The sequence below is a fragment of the Pagrus major genome, chromosome 20 (genome assembly GCF_040436345.1).
Source record: "Pagrus major chromosome 20, Pma_NU_1.0".
Taxonomy (NCBI): domain Eukaryota; kingdom Metazoa; phylum Chordata; class Actinopteri; order Spariformes; family Sparidae; genus Pagrus; species Pagrus major.
In genome coordinates, this window is record NC_133234.1 from 20,621,595 (window position 1) to 20,637,495 (window position 15,901).

The 15,901-nt window shown below is 40.7% G+C and overlaps 2 protein-coding genes across 2 annotated transcripts; both read left to right on the top strand.

Annotated features, from left to right (window-relative positions):
* The first annotated feature begins 1,297 nt into the window (after window positions 1–1,297).
* On the top strand, window positions 1,298–6,036 carry LOC141015211 (5-hydroxytryptamine receptor 3A-like). The gene is made up of 10 exons (XM_073489165.1): window positions 1,298–1,307; window positions 1,694–1,857; window positions 1,948–1,992; window positions 2,152–2,261; window positions 3,531–3,721; window positions 3,769–3,953; window positions 4,461–4,671; window positions 4,758–4,922; window positions 5,113–5,198; window positions 5,818–6,036. The coding sequence occupies exons 1-10, from the start codon at window positions 1,298–1,300 to the stop codon at window positions 6,034–6,036; spliced, it is 1,386 nt and encodes a 461-aa protein (XP_073345266.1).
* A 1,972-nt stretch (window positions 6,037–8,008) lies between these two features.
* On the top strand, window positions 8,009–13,303 carry LOC141015212 (5-hydroxytryptamine receptor 3A-like). The gene is made up of 10 exons (XM_073489166.1): window positions 8,009–8,058; window positions 8,749–8,920; window positions 9,599–9,643; window positions 9,789–9,898; window positions 10,508–10,677; window positions 10,849–11,006; window positions 11,708–11,918; window positions 12,027–12,194; window positions 12,853–12,938; window positions 13,064–13,303. The coding sequence occupies exons 1-10, from the start codon at window positions 8,009–8,011 to the stop codon at window positions 13,301–13,303; spliced, it is 1,410 nt and encodes a 469-aa protein (XP_073345267.1).
* Window positions 13,304–15,901: the final 2,598 nt, after the last annotated feature.

Genomic DNA, 15,901 nt, shown 5'->3' on the forward strand with positions numbered 1-15,901 from the left:
TATGAGTAAGGTGTGGTGACCAGAATGCCAAAACTATTGAGTTAAAGGAAGCTAAAAAAAGCTAAAAGCTAATGGAAGAGTTCATCCAACAGTGAAAATTCACTCATTATCCACTCACCCTCATTTTTTACTGCCATTTTGTGTGTTTCAGTTGTTGTTTTTGCATTTTAAATCTCCATCTACTTCAGTTGATTAGGAGAACGCTGCAACGCTGTTTCACCGTGAAGCTCCAGAAATGTTTTGTGGACGACGAAGCTTCACCCGACTTTCAATAATAAGTAAAAGAATCACTAGTTGCAGACCCACCTAACCGTTCATAAACTCCAGAGTAAATTAAAACACAATCTGATGAATTAAAACTGGCATTAGTGAAGTCACTTACTGCATAAAAAGAAATACAATCTGTATTTTTTTTAACATATCTGATAAATTAGCTGTAATGCTCGGCTGTCAAATGGGAAGGGGAGGACAATGAGTGGGTTTAAATGGCATGATTGTTCATAATGTCATTACCACATTACCACATTACCACCTAATTGAATTTAACCTACTGATGTCGTGTGCTGTGCACTCACATGTACAGGCTCACACCCACCATCAATCTGTCACCAGTGTCAAATAAGTTGTGAGCACGCTGTAAATCCACATTATCTCTCCCCGGAGACACATAAATCCTCACCACCTGCCTTTCCCACAGTTTTATTATTTGTTACTCGATCAGCTTCAATCTCACCTGAAGGTCTGATGTGTTCCCCTCCTCTGTTAACAAATTACGTCAATCCGTGGCGTCCACTGTGGGATGGGTTTCTTATTTCAGCCGGTTGACAGAGGTCATTTGTTCTGCCCAGCCCTCCTCGACAGCAACACACAGCGGGTCTGGTCTCACAGCAGGGACGCACACTGGACTGGAAGCTGCGAACACACACAGCTGCAGATATGATGCATGTTGCTTTTTTACTCCTCATCGCCTTCACAGGTAAGACTTTGTGCTGTAAGAGCATGTTATTTTTGTTTTCTTCAGAGTCAAGAGACAGAAAAGTGTCACTTCCACTGTACTTTACAGTGTTTATATCTGTTATGTAAACTGTTTGAGGATGTGAGCCTGTGAGCGTTGTCACAGAGTTACTTCAGAGCAAATCTTAAACCAAAAATGGTGATGATACAAGTTTATAGTGTTTCTATCAGCTAATTTTCACCAGAAAGACTCTCTTAAAAATAAGACATTAAAACAATGTGATAAAAAAAGGCATTATATTGGGTTCAGCATAAAACACAGAAGCGCATCTAAGAGTTAGACATGAGTACAGGTTTGTTGCTGTATTAAGGATTTGGTTGCTCTATTAAAGGTGGTAAAGTTAGCTGTAAAGTTCAAGTGAGGTAGTTCCCCGACTTTGATCCTTTCACATTAAAAGCTGTCTGAGCAAACCATGTTTTACAGAATGGAACTTTAATTTACTTCTGGAGGAGGTGAAGCATCGTGGGCACTGCAGCGGTGCATGAGTCCACTTGCTGTCACAGTTTGTACTGGACTGCTGCCAACAATGAGTACCAAAACTGTTTCAAATATTCAGAATCGATATGGATATTTTTGACAACACTAATACTCGCGTGATACTATCGTAAGATAGTCTCTAGTTGTTGTTTTTTTTAAAGAAAACAAAATATTCTGTCTGGTAACTGTTTTTATGCACAGTAGCTGGAGCGCCCTCTGAGAAAGTGTGCAGCTACCAGGACGTCCTGGACTACCTGAACCTGACCAAAGAAAACAGTGTGTTCAAAGTGACCCGGCCCGTTTTGGACTACACACACCCCACCATAGTAGAGCTGGACATCCTCCTCTATGCCATCCTGGCTGTGGTGGGTGCTGATTACTATGTTGGTGTATGATTCATCACCTGAACGCTGCCATGCAGAGTGATCAGCTCTGATGTGTGTGTTTGTTACCAGATTGAGAAAACACAGACTTTCATTCCCTTCATCTGGGCGACGATGGTGAGTGAATCTTTATAGCTTTCATTTTGATTATTTAAAAACAAAATGTCTTCTTATAACAGTAGACGCTGACGCTCTGTTTGGTCACCTGTTGTTTAGTATTTTATTTAAAATCATCGTCTCTTATTGTTCTGGTAATTCACCTTTAATTGGCTGCAGATTTGGCAAAATGAACGCATCTCATGGGACCCTGATCAGTTTTGTGGCATCACCCAGATTTCGGTTCCTACAGACATGCTCTGGAAACCAGACCTCTTCATCTACGAGATGTGAGCCTGCAGCACACACAGACACTAAAGTTTGGTTTAGGAAGACAAGGATTAGATCGACCGTTACAGTATCACTTGTCACCGTATCTCTCACACTGAACGCAAAATAAATTTTCGCCATTAGCTAAATTGCAACGTCATGCATCAAGGGCGTGTCTGTGTTTGAATTCAGTTGAGCCACTGAATGAATTGAGCACTCACCTGAGACTCCGTTTCTCTATCTTCTTTTTCCCCTCTCCTTTGTACTTTCATGACAAGTAAATTTCCCCTCCAGGTCCAGTAAGCTCCTCGCTCTGCCCGGTCGTCCCCACACAACACTTTGCAAAGTCCCACGACACACATGAACTTGTGCGTTGCGGTGTATAACAAAATGGAAGTTCATAAACTCCTTTATGCTACACAAATTACAGAACATATAGGCTAACTATAGGTTATTTATATACATGCATGCATAAACACGTAGTGCATCTTTTGAATCTGAGTCAGGGTTAATGTAAGCAGCAGCACAAGATGATGATGATAACATGGTCGGCATCTTCATATCAAAAGTTCGACATCTGGGAAACACTGTAAAACACAGTCCACCTCTCCTTGTTCTACTGTAGTCCTGCACTCTGTTGGCTCAGGACACAGTCTGCCCGTCGAATGCAACAGCTTGATCTGAGATGTTGTGGCACAACAGTCTCTGATTTCACAATATTTTGCCAGCCTGTGTCCCATTTTGTCCCATTTTGTTCATTTCCTTTTCCTGCGACCAGACATTAGCCAGGAGCAGCCTTAAACCGAGCTGGGTGAGCAGGGCTGTTATTCCGACTCTCCTCCTCCCTGGGGCGGTCCAGCCGGTCAGGTTGGATGGTTGAAAGACAACGTGGGCCGTGATGGTCTCAAAGTCTGCTGCTCTTAATCCAAAACACCAGCTTTCTTCTCCAACGAGAAGAACATTGGAGACGGTTTATGGCCGTGAAATAAACATTCAGTTCACGGGCAAACGTTCACTGGACGTTCCTGCAGCCAACATGCACGCTCCCTAATAAGCTAATTTATTAGCTTGATATTTGCTGATGCCGCACACCCTGTGTTTGTTTAGAAGGTAAATGACTTTACTATGTGCTCATGTTTATAAGTAGGTCACACAAGAGTTTTTATACTATTGTTAAGTGCGGTAATTAGCAAATACATGATCCAGGAAGAGCGCCCTCATGTATCGATTCTGTTAATGATCAATGTGGTTTAAATGCTCTACAAACAAGACTTTGTGTGATGTCTCAGGATACAAAAGGACGACTCTCCTCATAATCCCTACATGTACGTGTCCAGCGAGGGGGAGGTCATTTTGGAAGAGGACATGAAGGTGGTCAGCACCTGTCGGATGGACGTCCACAAGTTCCCCTTTGACACGCAGCGATGCAACATCACCATCGGATCTGCAATACACTGCGGTGAGGGAGGGAGTGTGTGCGGTGTGTGACTGCCTGTGCTGAAGTTTTTACCGCCACCTCCTTTTCAGTCAAATTTCCCAATCTCTCCGCAGTCGATGAAATCCGGCTCCACGCTTTCTCCAACTCTTCTCGAGCCACGCAGTTCTCCAGAGAGATGATGAAGACGCAGGGAGAGTGGGAGTTCCTCCAACTGTCCATCTCCAGCTCCAATTTCACCTACCATGACAGACTGTGGGAACAGCTCGTATATACTGTATGCATCAAAAGGGACGGAAACAGATGGGTGACAAAATAAAGGAAACAGCTGAATGTATAAGTGGAGAAACATAAGAGAGCAGATACTTTTATACAGCACACCACATGAGGTAATATCTCGATGTTCATGCCTCCAGCTGAGTCAGACAATTGTAAAATCTATGCTGAGAGCTGTTCTGGAGGCTCCTGGTGTCCCAACACCTTAACAAGGCACTTTATGTTGGTTTTTCCTTTAATATGTCACCCATCTGTATATTCTTCTTTCAGTTCTGAAAAGTCTGGGTCCATGTAAAGAAACATGGAGGGAGCACACAGACTATATACACAAGGGCTGATTAACTAATAGGACACAGGTGAACAGAGAAGAAGGGTGGGATGTCACACAAAGGGAGGAAATGAAAAGCAAAACATGACACATGAGGGCAGAACTTCAAAATAAAACAGGAAATAACAAAACCACAAACTCAAACAATGCCTCATCCCTTGTTTGCACCTGTTTTCCCAGTTCACCATGAGGAGGCGGCCCCTCCTCCATGTCATCAACTTCCTGGTCCCCATCCTTTTCTTCCTGACCCTCGACCTCGCCTCCTTCTTCATCGCAGACCATCGAGGAGAGAAGCTGGGCTTCAAAGTCACCGTGCTGCTCGCCATCTCTGTCCTGCTGCTCATCCTCAACGAAATCCTGCCCTCCATGTCCAACAAGACTCCACTCATAGGTACACAGGGAGATTATGATTCATACTGTCAGGGAGAGTCACATTCAGAAACAAAACGTAGTGATGGCCTCTTTTTCTCCTCTCAGCGACCTACTGCATTGTGATTTTTGCTCTGATGCTGCTCAGTCTGCTGGAGACCATCTTGGTTACGTATCTTATGGAGAAAAACTCTGCGTCCCAGGAGAAGTTCGGGCTGAGGGTCGACCACGTGGACACACAGGAAAAAGCAGAAATCGATAATTGTAACAAAGGTGAGACCCAGATTACAGACGACAGCGGTTTTCACAGAAGCTTATCGGATGCTCCATGAAGACAAAGATTTTCTGGCTGCTGATTCTTGTTTATAATCTCAAAGGCCTTAAAAACTTAATTTCCCAATCATAGCTGTGCTCATTTTACCTGTGCAGTCATTCTCGTTACAAGCCTGCTGTGTGCTTTCAGAGGAGAGAAGACGGACCTGCTGTTCCTGCATCTGTGAAGCGTCTGATGGTGAGAAACGGCATGAACTGCTGCCTCTGGCTGAAGAGGTACACAGACGGATCGAATACAGAATTATTATGGCAAGCCAGGTGGACAAAATTGCGTAGTTTCTCGAGCGTTTTTGTCAGATTAATATCACAATTCACATTTTCTTAGTTTAAAAACATGCACTTCATTTATGTGGAAACCTGCAAACCTACAAGGGTTAACGATGCCAGAAATGGAAGCATCGGTCAACATTGTTGAGCCAACATGGCAAAGTGAATGCATTTTACATGCTTTTAAGATGTGATGAGGCTTTTGTTTTCTCACTGGACACAAACAGCAGTCATCTAGATGAAAGTCCTGTGTTTGTTTGACCCAATTATCCGTCCCTGACCTCCGTCCTTTGCCGACATATCGCTCTTTATACATCTTCGACTGACTTCCTCCTTTGTTGCTATCATTATTACTACATCCACTAGAGGTCACAGTCTAACCAGAAACGTGGATCACAATGACCTGCTTTCAAAGTTGACCTCATTGGTCTTGACAGCCTGGATTCAACCAGTTAAAAAGCAATAACTTGCATGAGAAACTGAACAGTTCTGTCCACCTGGTGTATAACACATCATCATTGTCAGCAGACCATCTTTAACACGACTCTGTTACTGCTGTTTGGTGCAGGTTAACAACAGCGTTCAGTCAGCGGAGTCTCGTGCGTTACTGTTGATCCTGGAGGAGCTGAAGGAGCTGCAGAAAACTCTGAACGTGCACTTCAACTGCGGAGTGGGAGAAGGGAAGTCCATCCAGTGGGCCGCACGGATCAACAGAGCTTTCTTCATCTTCTACGTCACCACTGTGTCGCTGTTTCTACCCCTCATCTTCCTGGAGTGGAACACTTAGAAATGTGAAATGTGTGGAAACTGTGTCGTGTTTGGTTGTGAATCTGTTTTATGTGGTTAAAGTGAGATGAACTACGATAAACTGAATCGCTAAATGGTGAATTTAAAGAAGAAAACAGTGTCTGCTGGAAACCTACGAGAATTTTTTGAAAGCAATCATAAATTTGCGGCAGGAACAAATGAATTGTTCCTTAAAATGTTTTGAAATTGAATAAAAACACTTTCTATCCACTGGAGACTTAAAAATCAACAGCAAAAAAAGCCCCAAAAAGGTTTAGATTATTGTACAAATACATGTGCAGCTGTGTCTGGTGGTTTATGATGTAGGAGGTAAATACTGACCCCAAGACGAACCTCAATATGGTCACAACCACCTCCTAAAATCACGTGTGCAATATGACAAATCTGCTCTGATGTTAGGACAATCGATTGTTAAAGAGGAAACTTTCCTGCTTCATGTTTTAACACGACAGTATTTCACATCATCTCTCAGATCTTCATCATCTCATCTGTCACTCACAGGCTTTAAACCAATCTGTCCTCCCCAGCCTCGATACCCTCCATGATATAAACGCATCATCCAAAAGTAGGCTGGTGGATCTGATGTATTGTGGTGGACGGGGAGGAGGAGACTCTCATCACTCAGGCTGCTGCAGAGCCCTTAAAATATCCCCACAGGACCTTTACATGTTTTATCGTTTGACCACATCGACTCACAGTGGACGTTGATTTGATTTGTTGCAGATATGCCAGCTGGAGCGGCTTTACGGATGGCAGTGTTGGTCTCTGAGTATCATATCTCAAAGACTTCTGGGTGGATTGCAAGTCAAATATTCGTGGCCCCGCATATTGAATCTTTATAACTTCAGTTATTCCTTGAATTTCCCTACATTTTACACACATTTGGGGATTTGAGTCCATCTCTGGGGTGAAGGAAGGCAGATTGTCACACCATTATCAGGAACCTTCATTCAAGCTCAGGTTTGACCCTCTGACAGTGTCTTTGTGCCGCCACAAGATGGTGTGCTTTACACTTTTCCTGACAGGCAGAGTCAGCTTTGAATTTTCATATTCTTCTTATAATTACAAACTTAGTAAAAATAGCAACGATTTCACTTTATGGGCAGCTCAAATGATTTTGCCTCCATATTCCAAGTTTGATCTAACCACCATATATTACCCAAGTCTACAAGTTAAGTATAGAAGAATAATCTGCATGAACATAATTCAAATTTCACTGCATACATTATAAAAATAGGTGATTATTCTGCTAACTTTCTGTTAACTGCAATGTGTATTTGTATTTTTACCTTATATTCTTCTAATCGCAACTTTTAATGACTTTTCTCCATCGATCCATACTCATTTCCATCCTTGTGCTGCTGCAACACCTGCATTTCTCCTCTGAGGAAGAATAACTAGCCTAAAACACTGACTTTGAGTATATTAATGACATTAAAATTTTACATCAAGTTGAATTACATGAGTTCAATGTAAAGGAGCACATTTTTTAATTTAAATTAATGCAGACTTATGTGTTTTTACTTAATTATTACATTTGAATTTAAGGGGAACTTCTATTCAAACATAATGTGTTTTTCAAGTCTAAGTACATTTAAATACTTAAAGTCACCCTTGAGTGTACTGACTCATGTTTTTTTCACCTGGATGTGTCAGATTAATGTGAAACATGTTTATTGCTGTAATGACTTTCACCATTAAACAATCATTACAGCCCATTTCTGCCTCCAGGGGCCTTCCTGCATCACTGAGAGATGCTGTGGGAGTGACCACAGCCCCCGGATGGCTGTCAGACTAATGCCAGTATTAAAATAAAAATGGTCATTCAGTTTGCCCGGCCCTCTTCCAGTATGTGGAAGTGGCGACATTACCGCTCTTGGTGATATTTACAGACACTACAGAGAGGGCAGGGATTCACACTGACTTTGGATTCTCACTTTCTCATCGCAGTCATGATGCTGTCTGGAGTTCTGCTGCTGCTCTTCCTCACAGGTAAGCTTGGATGACTTATTTCCTGGACACTCTTGTGGCTTGATAATTAAATCAAACTGCGTTGCCTTTTTTAACGCGGACAACTTAAAGGGCAAAAAACTGAAGTCTGTTTGGTGTTTTTATTGAAGGGATTAATGCGTGTGATTTTTTTCTTGTTGTAAATGTAAAAAAGAAGAAAAAGCAAGGTAAAAGGAGGAGAAATGAGAAAAGAAAAGGTTTTTTTTAAACAATAATTTAAAAAAGAGGAATATTGGTACAGATTAAAGTGTCCTGGGAGAACTTTTGCTGGCATAATTATGTTGTTAAACCCACATTTGCAGGCCTTGTCGGGTAGCATATATAGCAAATATGTATCTCAGACAGAAATCCCTGTTTAAACTTAAATGACCTCAAAGACTCTCACATCTAACAAAAATATGTATAAATAAAAAAATCATTATTGGACTGGTGAGATAAAACCCTGCAGTCCTGCCAACGCCCATCCCATAATGGCCTTTCAGTGACCACAATCACTGGGTATTACTGGAGAGATCTGTGAGCTGGTGCTTTTCGTGGTTTGATTACTAATATCAGAAGCAGTAGATACCAAACCACCATGTCTGTCTTGTTTCGTCTACTTATAAGTAATTAAGAGCACATACAGTCAATCTGATTTATTTCCTGTCGAGTTATTTCTGTCATACAGGACGTGTCTTGATGTTTCTGCTGTAGATGTGGTGAACACTGAGGATAACTGCAGTTATCAGGATGTTTTAAATCACCTGAACCTGAAAAAAGACAGCGAGTTGTTCTCCATGACCCGGCCTGTTAAAAACTTCAGAAGGCCCACGGAGGTGTCTCTGGAGGTTCTGCTCTACGCCATTCTAGATGTGGTGAGTGATTATCAGATTGTCTGTTTTTTTACAAACAGGTTTTTGGGCAACCGGATATAATCGGCAGAATAAATGTTAGCAAAGTACGTTTCTGCAAAACCACAGTTAAATTAAAACCTTATGTTTCTTTATGTTGCAACTTAATAGAGTGCTGTAGTTTGCAATCCGAAATGCCTGTATAAAATCCGTCTTTACAGGCCGACTTTAGTTACAAACTATTCTATCTCTAACTTTACAACTTGTAGGTAGATCAGTTTATAGAAAACATGCATAGTAATTGTGTAGTAAGACGCTCAGTGGTGGTGACGTATAAGTCATGCGACCGCAATGTAGTCTGTTTATAGCCTAATGTTAGCTTTTTACTTCATCAAACAAACATCTGAAAAGTGGTGTTCATCTGCGAAGATTATCTGAAGCATCATAAACTTGTGTGCCAAAGAGCTTATGTTCTGCAAAAATCCAAAATCCAGTTCAAAAATCCTATAAGCTTTTTGTCGAAGGAACCGGGGAGATGCTAACTTCTGTGAAACACGGTCTGTGTTTATTGTACTGCACATCCAGTTTATTTTCCAAAGCTCTGTGCAGTCTGTGTGGAGGTATGCGCTCTATGATAGGTTTCAAACTTTGATTTGACACCGAGTATCTGGAATATTTTCAAGTGTATTTCTTTGTTTACAGGTTGAGAAAGACCAGAAATTCATTCCTTATGTTTGGACCGTCACGGTGAGTTTTGAGGACTGAACTCTGACAAATCTCCTGTCTCCAAAGTCCTTTAAACCTTTATTAATTTGTGTCACTCTCTCACTTCCCTTTTATTTACCGTCTATTTTATTTTTTACCGTTTGTGACTCCTTGTTTTCCTCTGTAGAGGTGGCGCAATGAATACATTTCCTGGGATCCAGATCAGTTTTGTGGAATTAATAATGTTTCTCTTCCCACTGAAGTTTTGTGGAAACCAGATCTCACTATTGAAGAAATGTAAGTGCAAATGTGCCCACATTACCACACACACACACACACACACACACACACACACACACACTGTGCAGTGCAGTGCATATAATGACTTTTTAAAATTGACAGCTAATTAAGAGAGCATTATTCAGATGTCTAGACTGTCATAATGGCTCTCAGACTCTAATGCAAAAGCCAACATCAGTAGCAAGTTTCCCTGTTTTTCTCCCTTATTTCCATCTGAGTGCCTCGATGCTTTTGCTATTTTGATGCAGCTTCACAGATTTAAATTCAGTCATTATCCACTCAACCCCAAGCCAATATAAAGCAAGTGACGTTTTATAGTCCACAAAACATTTCTGGAGCTTCACGGCAAAAAAGCGTTCACCATTCTCCCCAAAACAACTGAAGTAGATGGTGAATTGTTTTAAAACATGAAAAAGAAAGCTAAAAAACCTAAAATGGCTCCAGCTTGTCCAGTGTAACCCTAGTCAGCAGAAGTGTGATCATTTTTACACGTCAAAACAATGAAAAAAGTTCACTGGTATTGTGTGGACATCAGTGAGTCTACATTTTCACAAGGAGTCCTTTAGTAATCACCATCATGTGTGTTTCACATGTTCTCTCATACAGGACAGAGAAGGACAAAGCTCCTCCGAGTCCTTATCTCACCATCAACAGTAAAGGTGACGTTGAAGTCCAGAACGACCAGGTGCTGGTCAGCACCTGCAGGATGCACATCTACAAATTCCCCTTCGACACTCAGAGCTGCAACCTCTCCTTCAAGTCTGTCATTCACGCTGGTGAGAGCCTGATGAGCTGTGACTCTAAAATGTGTTTTTATTTGCAAGAGCTAATTGTCGCATGAGCCGAATATTAACATCATGAGGAAAACATATAATATATATAAATAATACATTTCAATGTTTGTCTGTGTACTTCCTTAGCACCTCTTCTTTTATCTCCCACCTCAGCCAAAGACATTCGTCTCCAGGCGAGCGACAACTCTTCAGAGGCCACAGAGTGGTCTCGTGAGTTGATGAGGACCCAGTACGAATGGCTGTTCATCAACATGACAGTTACCGCCAGAAACGCCACTGATTTAGAGGACCAAGACATCATCGTTTACACTGTATGTATAACTAGATACAAAGAGAAACTGCGTCATCAGGCACTTTATCTCCTACAGATCAAGGCGGCTGTATTTGAGTATTGCCATTTTGAAAAAAAAAAGTCCTCATTAGCATCTTGGAGGGAAATATCCCACTTTTAAACTACAGTATACTGCTAATATCTGCATTTCTTATGTCTCGCCTTGCTTATCTTTGCATCTTGCCTGTTCTTTCTTTCTCTCTTGTATCCTTCTGTCCTTTCTAGTTTTGGGTACCAAAATTTTAGGGGTACCAACCTAATAAATTGGTACTTCTGATTTGCATTAAATCAATAGGGGCCAAATTTCAGTTCCTGACAGTGCATCTTTAAAGTAAAACTATAGAGACAAAGGGACATCACCCTGCAACAAGTCACAGTGAGTCAAAGCAACACTTGCTGCAGCATTTGCAATGCAAAGTACACAGCTGAGTCTAACCTGGTCAAACACAAAATATATGTAAAGTGTTTGATAGCCTGAAAGCCAGGTCCCCTGCAGCAGCCACAGCCAGCGCAAATATGTGCACTGTTGTCACACTGCTGTAGTGACAACAACATAACAAAAATACTGTGTGAAAAAATGCACATTGCTGCCCTCTACTGCCTCTTATTAAAGCAGTTATTTATATTTTTTGTCCAGTACTGTGCTGACTCTACACGTGACCCTTTAACAACATTTCACAGATCAACATGAAGAGGCGGTCCATCCTCTACATTGTCAACTTCCTGCTGCCCGTCCTGTTCTTCTTGGGTCTGGACTTGGCCTCCTTCCTGATCTCAGACAGCGGCGGCGAGAAGCTCAGCTTCAAGGTCACTGTGCTGCTCGCTATCACTGTGTTACAGCTTATTCTGAATGAAATTCTGCCAGCCTCGTCAAACAGGATCCCTCTTATAGGTAAAGAAGCTTCTTTACTGATCTGCACTTTAGATGAACAGGAACAGCACATACTGACTCAATGTTTAGTTATTGCTCTGTATTAATGAAGCTCCTTGTCCCGCTCAGCCGTCTACTGTATTGGGATTTTTGGTCTGATGCTGCTGAGCCTCCTGGAGACGATTTTCGTGATGTATCTGATGGAAAGAGACACCCAGGACAACGAGGCAAACAGAGACCAAAGCGAGAGTGAGGACTGCAACGGACAGGATAAAGCGCTCAACAACTGTCACAGAGGTGAGACCAGGAGCCAGTTGCACCACCTGTGTGTAAGTTCAAAACAAGCCTAAGTACGTAAAGCTAAGACTCCTTAGTGGTCACTAGGCCTTGATTTGACTTTTGATTTTAAAAAAGATTTATTTTTTTACAACAACTGTTTGACTTTATCTTGATGGCTTTTTGCAGGTTAGGGTTAGACAAGTTTAGATAATATTCACCAAAAGGAAGACTCCAGAGTTCAACAAAAGCTACCACGCTTTAGTGATTAAACAATAATAAAAAAAAAGATAGAAATTCAGTTTGGTTTCTCAAACCTGTCAGGAGTAAAAAAAAAACAATCTTCTCAAACAAATAAAGAAAAGCTCTTTGGCGGTGTTATCACTTCAGTTCAGTTTTTCCTCCAGGAGTGAACCCTCCTGTCAAGGAAATCAATAAAGGATCTCAGAAACATCTCAAAGGCTGTCCGAGTTACCTTAATATCAGTGGCTTATTTATCTTTGATTGCCTCAATGAAATTTCCATTTATAATCTAAATCTTGAATACTTGAAATTACAAAACAATGTTCCCAGTAAAAAGTGGGTATAACCCTGAATAACAGAAAACCTGCTCACATACATACATATTTGTTAATTCTTTGATTTTGAAGCCGTCTTTGTGTCAAACGTATCCTTGCAGAGGTGAACAAATGGACTCGATGTGCGTGTATCTATGATGTGTCTACTGGCGAGACTCCATCTGAACAGCTGCCTGTGGCCAAAGAGGTTAGAACTGGGTTGCCCTTTAAATTCTCATCACAATGGGCACAAAATGCTGAATGTCAAATGTTTCAACTGATAACGTGCTGATCCATATTTATATAAACCGATCTACTAAACCACCTCTGCAGGGCAGCAGCAGCACCAGCAAGCTGAACGAGGAGTACCAAACCTTGGAGAAGCTCTCACATGAGCTGAGGGAGATGGAGAAATCACTGTGTCAGCTCCTCATCAACAGCAAGGGAGGGGAGAAGCCCGGCTACTGGACCAGAATGGCTAAAAGAGTCAACAAATTCTTCTTTATCACCTATATAACAGTGATTTTCGTGTTTTTAATTGTTATGTTTTTAAAATGGCAAAATGTATTATGATGATCATCGCTGCATAATGAAAATATGATTTTCTTAAGACTAGCTTTACCCACAGCCAGTTATCATTCATTTTCTTTTTTCTCCTGCCTTCTTGAGCTTAATACGTACCTGGTTTGCACTGGTGTTACAGTAATTTACAGTGGCCAACAAATGCGTGTCAACTTAAAGTGCGATATGTAAAGATTTTAGGAAATGCTGTGCATGTGTTTCCCTCTGGAGACAGGAGTTTGTGTCCCGCTTGTGACCACAAGTCAAGAGTGATTTGATTTTAATGTATGTAATATAAGTTAGTGAACGTACATAAAACACATGAGTTGTGTCACTTACATTAGTTATTTTAACCCAAATTTTCTTTCTTTTCCTAAGCCTAACCAAGTATTTTTTTCTGCCTAAACCTGACCAAATTGCGACCCAATGTTTGCATGATGGCTTCCTTGCGTATCCTCTGTCTTTTACTAGCGTCACTTGCACGTGCATGTCCTCAAATATTAACACTATGCATCCACAAGATTCAATATGCACGTTCACAAACGTGGGTATGTGGGTATAAAGCAAATATATCTCTGGCCATAGAATACCTAAAAATAATGCTTGAAGACAAACCTAGAGCAGGCCCACTTTATTCGGTTAAAACCAGTACAAGCTTTGTGTTGCCTATGACTACATGTTTTGCAAGGATAATAAGGCATAAGTGCTTTACTTCACTCAATACCAGCACAACCTGTTAGCATTTGCATCGTCAGAGCTACATGGACTCATGAGGGAAATTATAAGTAGATTTTTCCAGATGACTCCTGTTCCCAACTGGACTAATCATAACCAGTGGTTCTGATGGGGTTAACAGTTGTTTTTATTTTTATTTAACATCTTGCTCTGCTGGAAGATTTGCACTCATGATATCCTTGTTTTCCCCACTTTGGTTTTAGTCAGACTGTAGAGGAAATGTTACCTGACTGTTATATATATAGTCCGTCAGTATATTGCAACTACTGAGGTACTGTTTTTTTAGCATGTTTTACACTGTGCTACATCTACAGTACATCTAATCCGTATGCACCATGGAGTCATGGCACTGGTCTGTTTGTTTTGTAGAATTATAGTGCACTTATATGACATCTAATATTTACATGTCTGTAGCATATAATATGCACAATCATTAAGTGTCGTACTTGCCAGTTGTCTAGATTCTTGTTGAAAATGTCCCGATCTTTGAATATTTAAATCAAGTTTTCTTCTGAGGAAATGCAATATAGTTAATATTGTGTGATTTACACTACATTATGTCACGATGTATTCATTTGATGAATTAACAGTTCTGTGATCTGTTGGATGTTATGTACTGGCTTTGAAAACATGTATCAGTCTGTTTGTATTGCACAAATAAACATCTAAATAATAAATGTTCTCGCCTGATGCACACACTGATTCTTGTTTTTGTACATTGTGGGGACCACCTTTTTTTTAAAGGGACACAATGTAATTAAACATTTCTGGCGTGCTTGGCAGCAAATTATTTTATCTTGTTCATTGTATATAAGGGGCAATTTAAAAGATATGGCCAGTATTTTAGTTTAAAACATTAAAAAATGAACCAACTTTGACACTTCGATAGTGTGAAGAAACAACAGTGCTGATGTTATGTCAAAGACATCTACTGTATGTACTGCGTTGCAGACATGTCTACTGAAGTTAGCATGATAACCAGCTAGCCTTGAACTGTTCTGTCTGTAATACTACTTTGTACCTGCAAGAGGCGATAGTCTAATAGTTATAAATAACTAAAACAGACTCACAAAATGTCAGTAAATGAAATACTCTCACTTCCATTTCCTTACTACAGTAAATAGAAAAATACAACCGAACACCCTTTGAATTCAATTTTTTCTTTTACCAAACTAAGATTAGCTTAATTGCCTCGTTAATTCATAAAACACACGTCATTCAAACTTGACATAAATGAAATAAAACTCACTAACACAGTCGGGATGTGTCTTTATGTAAAATTCAACTTCAACTCAACTTTATTTGATCAACTTTATTTAACGTTTATCTTGAGTGCACATAACCATGAGAGTCTCTGTACACTTTACAAGTAAGTAAAAACAGCAAAACACAATATCAAATGTAAAAACACACACACATTTGTAAGCACTCACACAAACAAGTATACAGGGAACAGTGTTCGAAGATGTAAGTGTGGGCGTTAAGTGATCAAACTTCTTAGATTGTGTGAGGACTCTGGCTGCTTTGTTTTGGACCAATTGGAGACCTTTTGTTGCTGTTCTAGGAAGACCAGAGAAATGTGCATTACAGTAATCTATTACAGAAGTTATGAAGGCAAGTACGAGGATTTCAACCAGCTGGGAGGAAGCATTGGCTGAAAATATGAAAATATTCCAGCTCTACACACCGTTTTCACCCACTGCTGATGACCAACTCTCTGTTGCTTCTCTCTCAATGCCTCTCCCGTCCCCGTCTGCCATGTCTTGTTGTCCCTGAAGTCATAGTCTTGGTCAAAGCTGCTGTAAATCGCCTCCATACTGTATTTCCTGTTGTCAGTCTGACCTCAGTCGGTCTTGGAGTTCTGTGATCAGTCCC

Coding starts and splice junctions, on each gene's coding strand:
- LOC141015211 (XM_073489165.1), top strand. Junction 1,993..2,151: donor CCTTCATCTGGGCGACGATG/GTGAGTGAATCT, acceptor AATTGGCTGCAG/ATTTGGCAAAATGAACGCAT. Junction 4,672..4,757: donor CAACAAGACTCCACTCATAG/GTACACAGGGAG, acceptor TTCTCCTCTCAG/CGACCTACTGCATTGTGATT.
- LOC141015212 (XM_073489166.1), top strand. CDS start 8,009: ATGATGCTGTCTGGAGTTCTGCTGCTGCTCTTCCTCACAGGTAAGCTT. Junction 8,059..8,748: donor TTCCTCACAGGTAAGCTTGG/ATGACTTATTTC, acceptor GTGTCTTGATGT/TTCTGCTGTAGATGTGGTGA. Junction 11,919..12,026: donor AAACAGGATCCCTCTTATAG/GTAAAGAAGCTT, acceptor TGTCCCGCTCAG/CCGTCTACTGTATTGGGATT.